This window comes from Sciurus carolinensis, chromosome 4, assembly GCF_902686445.1.
Source record: "Sciurus carolinensis chromosome 4, mSciCar1.2, whole genome shotgun sequence".
NCBI lineage: Eukaryota > Metazoa > Chordata > Mammalia > Rodentia > Sciuridae > Sciurus > Sciurus carolinensis.
In genome coordinates this window covers 93,029,756-93,044,428 of record NC_062216.1, presented here as the reverse complement: position 1 = coordinate 93,044,428, position 14,673 = coordinate 93,029,756, and the positions used below count along the sequence as shown (strand labels likewise).

The following is a 14,673-nucleotide window of genomic DNA, read 5'->3' as shown; positions in this document are numbered from 1 at the left end:
AAGAGACCATATTTTAAAATAATAAATAAAAAGGGGGCTGCAGTTGTGGCTCAGTGGTAGAGCACTTGCCTAGCATGCATGAGGCACTGGGTTCAATCCTCAGCATCACATAAAAATAAATAAGTAAAATAAAGGTATTGTGTCTATCTACAACTTAATAAATTAAAAAATAATAATAATAAAAAAAAGGACTGGGGATGTAGCTCAGTGGTCAAGGGCCCCTGGGTTCAATTTCTAGTACCAAAAAAAAAAAAAGTTCAGGATAAATTCTCTCACAATAGCATGAGAACTAGTGATAGAGAAGATTTCTTAGTAAAAGCAAATGTAGAAATGAACTAGAATGGGTATGAGGCTGGAAAGGAAATTTTGCCTAAGGGATTTACTCTCATCTAGCTACAATGCTTCTTACAAAGCATCAGTTTGTTGGGCACAAGGACATGCACCAGATATTTGGGAGGATACCAGATACCTGGGAGGCAGAGATGTGAGGATCTGATATTTGAGGTCAACATGGGCAACTTAGCAAAACTGTCTCAAAATAAAGTAAAATAAAGGGCTGGGGATGTAGCTCAGTGGTAAAGTGCTTGATAAGCATTCATGACACCCTGGGTTCAATCCCCAGCACACAAAAAATAAAATAAAATAAAGAAAAAAGCAACACAGTTTCTGAACCTTTTATGCTTAAATCTCAAAAACCATACAATGCCACCTCCCAAGAGGCAGGACACCAATCTAAAATGGTGTTCCCCCATCCAAAATGTCCCCCATCTCTGGCTTGAGGAATAGTCTGATTTGCAAAATGACTATAAAGATACAAGAAAAAGAAAAGATAGAACATTATAACATATGTTTAATTGTATTATGAACATTAGTTCAATATGCCTTAATAATTTCATTCAGATAAAAAAAAATGGCTTAAAGTTGGTTTAATCATTTAAGTGTATTTACCAAGAGCAAAAACAGAAGACTGTTAAAAATAGCTAAAAAGGTAACACGTCAAAGTTTCTGTAACTGTTGGAAAGGCTTATATCTAAATCTGGTACAGAATTTTTAGTGTCATTTGAACAGTTCTTTTCTTAGCCACATGGTGCTAGGACTCTGGAAGAGACTGGTTATGGGTACCACTTCTTGTCTTCAGTTGTGATTGTGCAATGTCAGCGAGTGCACTTTGTATCTTTTCCAGAAGCATGTCCCCTCGATAAACAACATCCTCCAGACATGTAGCAGCTTCATGATTTTCTTCTTCTAGCTTATATAAGCTAGCAGCCTTTATAAGATACAAATTTTTAAATCTTTAGAGTTCAGAAGGAAAAACAGAAGAGGTATTTATTTTTAAATCTGGATGACTTTCCAACCACTATGATATATTTTTCGCTATCGGGAATTCTAAAAATCAGATACCTTAAGAATTTTCTCATATAAATTATTAAAAAATGGGTTTTTAATTATAAATCTCTAAATATCTACATGTGACTCTCTTCCACACTGCTTTTGGATACTATTCTACTCCATATCCAGAATTCCACTCTCCTTTCATTTTGTTAGAAAAAGGGACAAAATGAGTAGCATAGAAGGTTTCCTTATAACTCAAAACTGGAGAACTACATTTATTCAGCACCACTTTCAATTCTAGGGCTGGGGACTATAGCTCAGTGGTAGAGCACTTGCCTAGTATGTGCAAGGCACTGGGTTCAATGCTCAGTACCACATATGAATAAATTAAAAAATAAAGGTTCAACAACTAAAAAATAATTTAAATTAAAAAATAGACTATTCTTGCTCAAACTGACAAAGCACCCAACTTAAAATTTAATATTAAAGTTACTTTCAATATAGTAACAAATGTTATCAAATACCTCAAAATTCCCTATTACTAGTAAAATTCTCAAAGGAAAAGAGAGTTTTTTTTTTTTTTTTTTTTTTTTTTTTTACCTGTAAAGCAGCTGTAGATTCTTCACTGGGTAATGAATCTATCAAAACATCAATATCTTTTGCTGTTCGTGCAATCAGTGCTGCAAAAAGCTGGGCATATTCTAGAGAAAGACATGACTAAATTAGGTAAGAATCTCAGGTTTCCCCAAAGAAATTTAAGTTAATGAAACCAGAAAAGTTCATATAACTAATGATTAAAGTGTAATTGTGACATACCAATATTATCACATATTTAATGTACTATTAGCTTAAATTGGGGATTACATATAATGTATGTCACTTCCTTTATTAGGATAATATGGTGGTCAGTTGAAACAAAATTTGTAAATGTAATGCCCTCCTTATTAAGGTTCTTCAAGTAAAATTCAGCTAAATTCATATAAACTCTTCTCTAAAGGAGGATCAATCTGCTGTTGATATGAACAGAATCATGAAACATCAAATGAATCAGCTAATAAATTCATTTATTTTATGACAAAATATGTAGTAATATTCTCAAACAACATTTTAGAAAGAAATCATAAATAAACTGAATAATAAAGGATTAAAAGAAATGTGAGAGTCAAAATAAGAGAAGCTAGGAAGTTTATTTACCTTCTGTAGGATTAGCTGGCTGGTCTTTGTTAATTGCTGTCTGAATATTATTAAAAGAGGCAGGAGGACCACATTGTTGCAACACTCCAATGGCATTACAAAACTGATCTGCAAGCTTAGGCCAAAGAAAACATATTAAGGTTAGAAAAGACTTATTTTTTAAGAATTTTATCAGTAATAGCAAAAAGTTTTAATAATAATGATCTCTGAGCAAGGGAATAAAACAGAAGTAATTTCATATAAAATAAACCAGTGATGATTAATAACAATTATTATTTTTGTAGGGTGCTGGGGAATTATCCCAGGGCCTTGTGCATGCTAAGCATACACTTTACTACTGAGCCACATCCCAACCCCACTTAATGTTTTAATTGTACAAAGAAACTAAGTTTGGTATTAATCTAGTTGAAACAGTTAAAAAGAAATACAGAACAATCTTTCTTTTCTTCTGAAGGTAATAGTCTGATAAGAGATATACATGCCAATACCTATTGGAAGCAACAAGTAAAAACTTTTTGAGGGGCAGTGGTAGAAAAAAGCAAATTTGGTAAATAAGTATAGCTCAGGTTTAATAAACAATGTGTTATTCATATACAAAATATATGATTCCTTTTCTCACAACAAAGTAATTACAAGTGTAAAGAAACAATGAGAAAACAACTGATAGAAAAGAAATCTTAAGTAATCAAAAATATATAATTTTTCAAAACTCTAGTTTTAAATTCCTGGTACTAAAAATGTATTCTGTAAACAGTCTTGAAAACTGTTCCTTACCATTTCTAAACTAAACACGAATACACTCCCCACCAACTTCTCATTACCCCTGACCCCTCAAACCTATTTTTAATCAGCACATATGAATTTCCACTGAGTTTCTCTGTCATTATTTCACGGACCCAACTCAAAGTCAACTTTTCCTATGTTAAATGTCTAACCTGTATTCACAATCCACTAGTCAACAAGTTTAACTTCAGATTCTTATTTGCATTGATCTTCAAATCCTAACATTACAAATTCTTCCCTTTGCTTTTTATCATTATTGCTGCTGCTTTAGTGCAGTTATCTTACACCAGTATTATAAAAAGCCTCATCATTTTCCAGTTTCCCATGTTATTTTATCCTGCTCAAAAAAATTAAGTTCACTACACCATGGTTTTCAAGATAAATCTCCAATTTCAGGATACTTCAAAGCCTTAAATAATTTAAGTCAATTCTTACTCATTTTCCACTACTCCTTCATATTTGCCTGACTAATCATAAATGCATTTATGAAAAAATGGCTTTGCTTATGTTTTACTACTTGTAATGGAGCAGTAATTTGTATGGCAGAAGCTATGCAAATCTAGATTCTTAAAGCAGTTCTGTTAACCTGAGTAACTTTTTTCTTCCCTTCCTCTCTTTCTCAGTATTGGGAATTGAACCCAGGGGTGCTCTACCACTGAGCTGCAGCCCCAGCTATTAAAAAAAAAAATTGTTTTTAGTTGTAGATGGACATAATACCTTTATTTTGTATATTTATTTTTATATGGTGCTGAGGATCAAACCCAGTGCCTCTCATTTTCAAAATGGAACATTCCATATTAAAGCCCTGTCATGAGGAATAGCAAAAAACATACAGAAAATATTCAACACAGTGGCTGTTATGTTCTGCAAATGTTTTCCAGATCCATTTATTCATTTACTCAGTAATATTTACTGAAAACCAATTCCATAGAAAGTTTTACATATAAACATTCTAGTGAATCTGATATAGTATAGATTTCAGAGGGTAGAACAAATGAATAGGTAAACGTATGATTAGGCTAAAGACTAAAATTTCTTCTGTCTTAGTTCATATAGCTCTATATTCCAATCTACCTCAACACTTACAGTTGAAAACACTAATCATTATAATACCCTAATTGCATACAATTTTTGCATCATTTAAATGCCTCTTGAGTATATGACATCTTTCTTATACCCTTAAGGAGTATCTTTTTTGTCAACACAATACTTATATATACAATAGGCACTCATATTAGTTAATCTAAAGGATTCTCAAATCCAATTACCAGCATGCCTACCCTGGATTCAAGGCCATGTTAATTTTGTCCTCACTATCCTAGTTATAAGATGTGTGAATGTGCAAAATTTTCTCTGAAATAGTGTTTGTATCCAGCAGTATCATTATTATTTGTAATACTCAAAGGAGTATCTCCCTGAGGGAGGCTGGTTGGCTGCCCAGCAAAGTCACTGCAAGGCAGAGTTTACCTGGTGAAGTCACTGACATTTAGGGGCCCAGACCTAGAACTTTCTGTTTTTATTGATAGAGTGGATCTGTTTTTCAAAAGTAGACTCAAACTCTTCAAATGTACACAGAGTGATGTATTAACAAGACACCTAGTTGTTATCTTGCAGGGAGGGTTGAATGGGCAAGAGGAATGGATACCCAGTCAACATTCTGTATAGGCGCCTTACCTGGGACATCAAATTACAATTAGAATGACACCAAGAAACATAACTACCAATGAAAACCTGTTAAACTCTTAATGGGGAAAAAGTACATATATCCTTTGTCTTGCATATAACTTGCACTCAGGCACAGCAAGCAGGAAAAAGAACCAGAATAAACAGAAAACCTGCCTACAAAACCTAACCTTTAACAGACTTTTTGGGAGACATTCAAGTAAACGTAAATAAGATTAGAAGATTCGTATCATAAAGAGTCAGTTCTCCCCCAAACTATTTGCTAGAATAGTCAAGAGACAAGAGCACTGGGCCTGCAGGAGAGAACTAAAACTAAATAAAACTTCTCACCTATCACTCCAGCCCCAACCTGACAGAGTTGGCGAAGAAAAGCTCTCAATTAATATTTAATTAAAAAGACTCAACAATCAAGAGCATGGGATCCCCCTGGATGTTTACAATTAATAAGGAAAAGCAAAACAAAACTGCTTCTTCTCCCACCCCACCAGAAGAGATCCCAGAAACACCACGGACAAATAAAAGTGTTCGCAGAAGACACAAGAGGGCCGTGCAGTCCGAATCCCAGAGGCGTGTCGGGGAGAGGTCCTCGCTTCTAGTCCGGAGGGAGGCCGCCCTCTCCCGCAGCACCGCGCACCAGTACCAACCTCCCAGAGTTCGCGGCGGCGCCTGGCACCGCCACGAGCGAGCACTTTTTACTCACGCCTTGACTCAGTCCGCTCCCCACTTCCAAGTTTTGTCTTTAGGGCCCCTTTCTTCAGTCGCTTTACCTCAAGAAAGCAAGCCAGAGATTAAGCCAACGAAATTGCTCACCGAGTTCACGGCGTCTTGCAGCTGCGTGAGTCGATCCGCCATGTTCCTCGGCACGTAAAGGGACGCTCTGGCCGCTGCTCGAGCGCGATTGGGCAGCTTTAGGACGCGTCAGGACCAATCACAGGCCTCCGTTCTTGAGCGGGTTCGGGCCGGGAGAACTCACCCAGGAGCAGGTGGGAGTTTTTGTCTGGCTTGCTGGTTTAGACAGGCTTTTAAGCTGGGGACATTTGCGGCTGTGGGGTTGCTTTGGGGGCTAAACTCGAGCGTGTTAGGTATTCAACATATTACGGAAATTGTTGACTCTGTGGGATTATTTAGTGGTTCCTCCTACTCTCTCATGTATTTTGTTTTTTCTTTTTTTTAAATATCACCTTGGATTTTTATTTTCTGTTGCTTTGCTATCCAGGTGGACCACAAAACACACAGCAACAATTCACAAATACTTCAGTCACGATATCGATTTTAAATGCAACACATTAAAATCTACCAGGCAATCAGGAAGACTAAATTAGGGTGCCTCCTCTATTGTTTTAGGGCATAGGGAATTCACTCGTGGAGGTTGGGTGTGTGTTTTAATTCTGAGTGTGGGTGTGCTGGGGAAGCTGACACCGAAGAAATGGAAAGTTCAGAAAGTATTAAACTGGGCTATATGGACTCTGTAGGGAGAAGGAGAGCTGGGCAAAGGTGAGAAAGGGGAAGAGGAGCATTTGGAGCATTTGGAGGATGTTAAAGTGTTAATGTCAAGGTATTAACTTAGGTAACTAATAAACCTCTTTGTTTGCTTGACAATGAGGAAATCAGTGTGAGAAACAACAGTGAGTGGAAAGGAAAGTGATGGATCCACAGTGTGTAGTCCAAAGAAGAGGTTTCTGGAAAATAGCCTGGTACGGCAGATTAAATTTTAAGAAGGATCAGCTTTAGAATTTAGATTTGGGACCTACTGAGAGTTTAAGTGTGAAGAGTAATGGTAGAAACTTTATATTTAAGGAAAGTAAACCTAGGGATAATCTGGTAAGAAATGAGCCTGGAGCCAGGTGCAGTCTCACATGCCTGTAATACCAGGCACTGGGGGCAGGGTTGGGGGAGGTTAAAGCAGGAGGCTCATGAGTTTGAGGCCAGCTTGGGCAACTTACCCAAGCCCTGTCTCAAAAAGTAAAAAGGACTGGGGGTGTAACTTAGTGGCAGGGCAATGCCTGCAAAAAGAAAAGGGAAGGGAGGGGCTTAGAATCAGCAATGATTGCTTTGTGTACTTTGGATAAACTTTTGTACATCTTTCTCTGGTGATATCCCTGATTACTTTCCTGGGGTGGGGGGAAGGTGGGTGTCTTTGTCCATTTTCTGTTGTCATAACTAAATACCTGAGACAAAGAATAGAAGTTTATTAAGCTCCAGATTCTGGAAGCTGGGAAATCCAATATCAAGGTGCTGAAATCTAGTAAGGCCTTCTTGCTGCATCACAGCAGGTGAGGTAAGGCTCATGTAGGGAGAGAGAGCAAGTGAGCCAGAGAAAGTTCACTTTTATAACAAAGCCACTTCCTTGATAGTCCATTAATCCATGAATAGATTAATTCATTCATGACAACAGAGCCCTCAAGACCCAATCACCTAACAAAGGTCTCATCTCTCAAATAGCATTAACATACAACTTTGGAAATTAATTTTCTGACACATGAAATTTGGAGAATGCGCTGAAATCCTAGCATTGGGGGAACAATCGTTGAGAAACTCACCTTGGATTTACCCCAAGCTTTTTAAAAACTATTTCCCAAACTTTTTATTTTGGAAAACTTAGAATCCACAGTAGTTGAAATAGAAACATTAAAATTAGACTATTGTTGCCTTCACTCAAAGATTCCCAATAAAAACCACTGGGCAGCCTCTGCTCTAATGTTAATATCCAGACACTTCATGGTTACAAAAGAAGCAGCCTCATCTTTACTAAAGGAGCTCTCTGGCCTCAGGAAGTCTGCATAATGACCTTTTGTAGTGTTTTCACTCATGAGAAATTCACAACATAGCAAAGAAGATGGACAGAATTTATTTGCATTTTACAAATGAAACAAACTTAGAGGTCAAGTGATCTACCTATTCTGGGCCTCAAGTCAGTAAGTGATCCACCAGAAACAAACTGAAGACTTCTGACTTGAGTAACTCACCATTCTATGGTCACTTCCTCTCTTGGGTGTACTGTTGGAGCAATGCCAGAGTTGCTTCTCAGAAGAGATGTGCAAGTGTTTTAGTCTCATTTTCCTGGCAATCAAAGCAAGTATTCACTAGGCCCCCATGTGCACAGAATAATCAATCGGAAGTCTGCCATCAAGAACATAAAGCCATATATATTGGGAGTACAAGAAACAAAGAGGTACCAAATTTTTTGCCAATTTCCCCTGTTCTACATCTAGCATTTGTTGAGGGATTACTCAGTCCCAGCTACAGAGCTTAGAACCCAGAACAAAGAAGACAAGGATTCTGTCCTTGTGCAGCTCACATTCCAGAAGGTTCAACAGTCCGTGTGCCACCAATGAGAGAGTAGTGCATCTGACCATATCAGTGTTTTGTGTGGTTTACCCCAACCCTTACACTTTTGCTTCATAGCCATCTGCATCCTGGAATAGTATACTTACCTACTGCAGCCTAGCTGGGAACCTCTACTGGAACCCCAATAAATGAGATTAATGAAAGATAACTAATTTGTTTTAATGATAATTTGGGGTAATCTGTAACTTCTCACCCCTATTGAGAGAGTACCTTATTGAATACCTGCCATGTGCCAGGAAATATATTGGCTGCTGGGTTTGTAGATATAAAATATATATATATATATATAGCCAAGGACCCATTAGGAGGAGAGTTTTGTAGTTGTAAAAGAGTGAGATAGATGAATTGGATCTAGTCTAGGATGTTGACTCTAATATTAGAGGATGGAAAGTTAAAACATTTTTAAAGAAAAAATTAATATGGATTAGTGACTGATTGGATATAATCTAATCCACTAAATGAGAATGTTAAGTTTTGCAGACTGGTTGAAGAGAACTTGGGTACCTGGAATACAGGAGCCACTTCAAGATAACTTGTATTTGTTTGGCAAAACTTTAGTCATGCTTATGAATCTTCTTGTAGGCCTATGTGCACTTTGTTGTAAAACACTGTTTTAACCAAGAATCCTTCTAAGTCAGTTTAGCAAGCAACTCCCAGACTTGATATCTGAACTTCCTCTAAATCTTCAGGTTCATCATCTTTCATCATTCCCTGCAGGTGATGTCTTCTGTCTGTGGCAAAAAATCCTGTTTGTTTGGTTTAGCCAGAATCCCCCTTACTATTTATTTATTTATTTATTTTGGTATCAGGGGTTGAACCTAAGGGCACTTAACCACTAAGCCACATCCCCAGTCCTTTTTTTAATGTTTTATTTTGAGACAGGGTCTCACTAAATTGCCTAGGGCCTCCCTAAGTTGCTGAGGCTGGCTTTGAACTTGAGATCCTCTTGTCTCAGCCTCCCAAGTTGCTGGGATTACAGGAATGCACCACTACACCTGGCTCCTCTTACTCTTGATATTTTCTCTTAGTAATTTTTCATCCACTATTGTGTGTTGTTTCCATCACTGTGACCAAAATATCTGGAAAGGATAATTTAGAGGAGGAAAAGTTTATTTTGGCTCACAGTTTCGAAGTTTAGTACACAATGCCCCAGCTCCATTGCTCTGGCCCCAAGGTAAGGCAGTATATCTTGGAAGAAAAGTGGTGGAAGAGGGCTGCTTCATTCATGGTGGCCAGGAACAGAGGCTGGAGGTTTGGGGGGACACTGAAGATGAATCCTTCCAGGGAACTCGCTCAGTGACCCACCTCCTACAGCCACACCCCAACTTTCCACGTTACCATCCAGTTAGTCCAATATACTAGGATGGAAAGATTATGGTTATAGCTCTCATAATCTCATCATTTCACCTTTGAATATTCCTGCATTAACACAGTTACTTTCAGGGGAGACCTCATATTCAAGCCATAACATCCACTGACTCCCCTAATATTTATCCTATAAGTTTCTACTTGCCTATGCTATATTTGAAGTTAAGCTCATTCTCTCTTCCCCACTGAAAAAACTTTTTACAGTGGTCTCTATTCCTAGTGAGATGGTCCTGAACAAAAGTCTTCCTTAACATGCTTTAACAAGTATCATTGAATAGTCATTCATTAAAAAACAATGACAGCTTTTGTATTGTCACTATGTGTTTTATAGGTTCTCAGGTTGATTGCTATTCAGCCATTTCTGCCTCATATTCAAAGTTCACTATAATCCTGATAATATTCTGAGTGAAATAATCTTCTGCTTCAGCTGTGGCCCCTTTACTCTTGGTTTTCTTGGGTTTCTTTAACCTCTCTGATCTATGGACCCCTTTAAGAATCAGATTAAAACTGTGGATCTTTTCCCCAGACTAGACTCTCAAAAATCTGTACACATTTTTAGGGATTTCTGAGTCTCTTGAAGCTGTGAACTTTAGGAATAACCTACCTGCCAAATATAGTCTTATGTGTCTAGCTCACAATTTCTCAACAGTAGCACTATTAACATTTTAGACCAGATTATTCTTTGTTCTAGGGTGCTGTTCTGTAGGATGTTTAGTGATATCCATGTCTTATACTCATTGCATGTCAGTCCCTTGCTCCAGTTGTGACAATACAAAGTTATTGTCAGATATTCTCAAATATCTCTTGGGTGGTAAATTGCCCCCAATTGAGAACCACTGACTTATTTCTTGCTGTTTAATTAATACTCCACCATTTTAAGTTTTATTCTTTTTGAGTTAAATAGAAAAATTACTTAGACCAATTAAATTTAGTGGAGTTTATTTAACAAAGTAAAACAAAACCAAAGTGATTCACAATTCCAAGAGCGCCTACCATCAAGGTGATCAGACAGCATTAATAGAAAAGCCGAGGTGTGCTATAGTTTTGTTCTTTAATGAATGCTGAAAAGCTCATTGAGGCAGGAATGTTCAAAGGTAAAATAGATAATGAGAGCTACAACCTCATCAGTGTATTAATATTCTTGATGGATTCATAATTTGAATGAATTAGAGGTGGGGCATGACTGGAGGAACTGGGTTACTGGGGGCATGCCCTTGGGCACTATCTGTCCCTGGCACCTTCCTCTTCCATGTGCTCTCTCTTTCTCTGCTTCCCAGCTGCCATGAGCCAAGCAACTTTCTCTGCCAAACTCTTATACCAAGATGTTCTGTTTGACCTAAGGCTCAAAGTAATGAAAGTTGACTAACCATGGACTAACACCTCTGAAACTGTGAGCCCAAAACAAACTTTTCCTCCTCTAAGTTGATCTTGTTAGGTATTTTGTTCACGTCAATGATAAGCTGATTAACACAATGTAAAGCAGAAAATAAACACCTGCCAAGAAACAGAAAACAACTTAATTGGCTACAACTTAATCATTTAGTTATTTATAGCTTAACTAGTTGTTTAAAGCTTAGTAAGTTAACTGGTACAGGACCTTCTGTAACTAGTCAAAACTCAGTTACTGTGATTAAAATCTATATTACTTTGGTCTGTTGGACCCAGGACAGGTAGGTACTCAATCCACATCCATGGTTTCTTACACATTTAATTTAGCAAGTGTAAATTTTTATGAATCACTAAGTCCATATAGATAGACCTCTGTTTTTTCCCTTTCATGATTTTGACACTTTTCATGTGCTTTTTTATTTGCTTTTCTTGCATTCCTGACTATTTAGTTTTAAGAGCAGGAACACAATATTATATATCTCATCTCTTAATCATGTAATTTTGCTTAGTACTTTTTGTTAGATTGTATTATTAAATGTTCCTGACATACAAATCTATAAGTAATGTACCCTATGTACCCATCACCCACTTCCAACAATTATCAACTCAGTCAATCTAAAAATTTTGGGGTTTTTAACCTATAGTAACACCCTATTTTTTCATTTAAAAAAACAAACCTTAATGATTTTTTAACTTGACATTCCAGATCTTTAGAGACCTTTATCACTAACTCAGTGACAATCTATTAAATGTCTAAAATGACCCAGCAACAGACTGAAATACTACAAAAACATTTGCTATACTAGATTTCTTGCAGTTCCCTAAACAAGCTCTGCTATGCCCATCACATAAAACACTTATAATTCTCTATTCCTCTCATAAAGTGCTCACACTTCCATCCACACTTTCACTTTGTTCCCTTGATGATTGTCCATTTAGCTTTAAAATATTATTCTAAACATTTCTTCATAATACTTTCCCAGTTACCTAGCAGGCATGAGGTTTGAGCTGCACCACCACAAAGACAAAAACAACAATAAAAAAAAACCTTTCCTCATCCCAAGAAGAGTAAGTTAATTGCTCCCAAACCTGGGGATTGACCAGGGCATTAGTGCATGTGAGGCAAGCACTTTACCAACTGAGCTACATCCCCAGCCCAGCATTCATGCTTCTATTAGTACACTTAACATACTGAAGTGTAATTACAGCCATGCATAGCTTAATGGGATACAGTCTAGAAAAATATATTGTTAGGCAATTGCATTGTGTAAACATCATAAAATGTACTTTTAGAAACATAGATAGTATGACCTGCTACACACTTAGGCTATATGGTATGTATATGTATGGTAGAGCCTATTATTCCTAGGACCATGATGAACAAAACACGATTAAATTAAGTGCAAGAGAAAATGATGCAATCAAGAGACTGGGTAAACACCAGATTTATGACGCCACTACACGCATAACAAGTGATACTATTTTATAGTATACTTTTTAAAAAATAAATATGAGTACACTCAAAAATGATGATATAGTAAATACAGAAACCAGTAACATAGTCCTTTATTATCATTAACAAACATTATGCACTTCACAGAATTGCATGGGCTACACTTTTATACAATTGGTAGTGCAGTAGGTTTGTTTATATGCGCATCGCCATAAACATGGGAACAATGCACTGCGCTATGATGTTATGATGACTATGACATTGGTAGGCAACAGGAATTTTTCACCTTCACTGTAATCTTATAGGACCACTATCATATATGCAGCCCATTGCTGACCCAAATATGTGGCACATGACCATATTCATACGTGATTAATTCATTTGCCAGACCATGAGCTATGTGCAGGCAGGAAACAATTTGTTTCCATATTTCCAATACCTAGCACCCAACATTTAGCCTGGCATACAGAAGCTACTGAATACATATTTATAGATTTAATGAATGAATTTCCCAGCATTATCATCTGTATATAATAGTTGCAATAAGCACATTTTGTGAATTTAATTTAGCAAACAGTCCAAGTAAGGTAAATTTCTACCCATGGGAAGAGCATAAGAGAGGGTGAGAGTGAGGGTGGGATTAGAGTCGGAATGGATAAATGCACAGGTTTCACAGAGTTTCATTCCTGCCTTTGCCCTGGATTCGTGCTCTTATCTCCATTTTGAGGTGTCTTGGGTTTTATCTAAAAATCTGTTAGATTTCCTTCGTTCGCTCGTTCCTTCCTTCCTCCCTCACTCTTTCCCTCCCTCCCTCTTCTAAACTTTAACCAGACTTTAAGGCTTTTATATATATGTTGAATCTGAAAATCTTTTCAGTTTCTGTATTTTCTTTTAATACAAAGAAAAACCAATTCACATACAAAACTGCTGAGCTTGTTTGCTTCTCAGATCTCCATGGAACTCTGACCTGGGCAGGGAACTCCAGAAAATCATTCTTCCAGGTATACAAACCCTCTGCTGAATACTGACATCTGTCATCAGCTATCTCACAGGCATGGGGAAACTGCTGACCCTGCAGTGCAGAAGTGTGGAGGGCAGAGAATGGGATTAGATCAGGAAATAGAAATTAATTCAGTGTGGCTAGTATAGAGTTTGAGTTTATTTGCAGTAAGAACCTGGAACTATGGACAGGAGCTACATTACAAAATATGTGTCATACTCAGGAAGATGGACTTTCTTTTTTCTTTTCTTTTTCTTTCTTTTTTTTTTTTTTTGGTACCAGGGATTGAACGCAGAGGCACTTAACCACTGAGCCACATCCTCAGTCCTCTTTATATTTTATTTTGAGACACATTCTCGCTAAATTGCTTAGGGCCTTGCAAAATTGCTGAGGCTGGCTTTGAACTTGTGATCCTCCTGCCCCAGTTTCCCAAATTGCTGGGATTACAGGCATGCACTACCATGCCTGGCACCTTCTTTTCTTCTTCTTCTTTTTTTTGGATGGGATCTTCTACATCACCCAGGCTGGCCTCAAACTCCTGGACTCAAGTGCTTGCAGGCAGATGAATTTTTACTCTGAATGTTGAGAAATGTGTGTTGTCAGATTCAAAATGGAGTCACTTGTCAATCCTAACAACAGCCCTCATAAAGTGAGGAGGTTGTGAGGAAGGGTTCCCATTCATGATTGCCCAATAGTAACTATCACAAAAGACTTGTCAGAACCAGATTTTTGCACAGAGGCCGCTACACCCTTATATAAAATGTACTTGTAAAAGGACCTTTGCCCAGCAACTGACTGGTCAACTTCGGACTGATGCTATCCTCGTTATTCATACTTGTGGCTAAGGATTATTGCTTCAAAATAGCTGACGAAATCCACATAGTTTTTCATCTTTAAAACCCCTTAGCTGGGCATAGGTGGGCATAGTATCTGTAATCCCAGCTACTGACTGGGTAGGCCCAGATGGTAGGATCAACAGTTTGCGGTCAGCCTGGGTAGAAAATACATATATTCATATGTAAATATATATAAATATATGAATGGGGCATGTGGGAAAGGGAATAAGCTACCAAAGGTGTGAAAATTTGGGCCACAAATTTTGTGTTGTGCCTATTACTATTAT

General features: G+C 37.5%; 1 protein-coding gene across 1 annotated transcript; it reads right to left on the bottom strand.

The window, feature by feature from the left end:
- Positions 1 to 662: 662 nt before the first annotated feature.
- On the bottom strand, positions 663 to 5,864 carry Med21 (mediator complex subunit 21). Its single transcript, XM_047550561.1, has 4 exons — positions 5,803 to 5,864; positions 2,527 to 2,641; positions 1,933 to 2,033; positions 663 to 1,267 (listed from the first exon to the last, which is right to left on the bottom strand). Exons 1-4 carry the CDS (start codon positions 5,842 to 5,844, stop codon positions 1,091 to 1,093), a joined length of 435 nt encoding a protein of 144 aa, XP_047406517.1. The 5' UTR covers positions 5,845 to 5,864; the 3' UTR covers positions 663 to 1,090.
- Between the last annotated feature and the right edge of the window lie 8,809 nt (positions 5,865 to 14,673).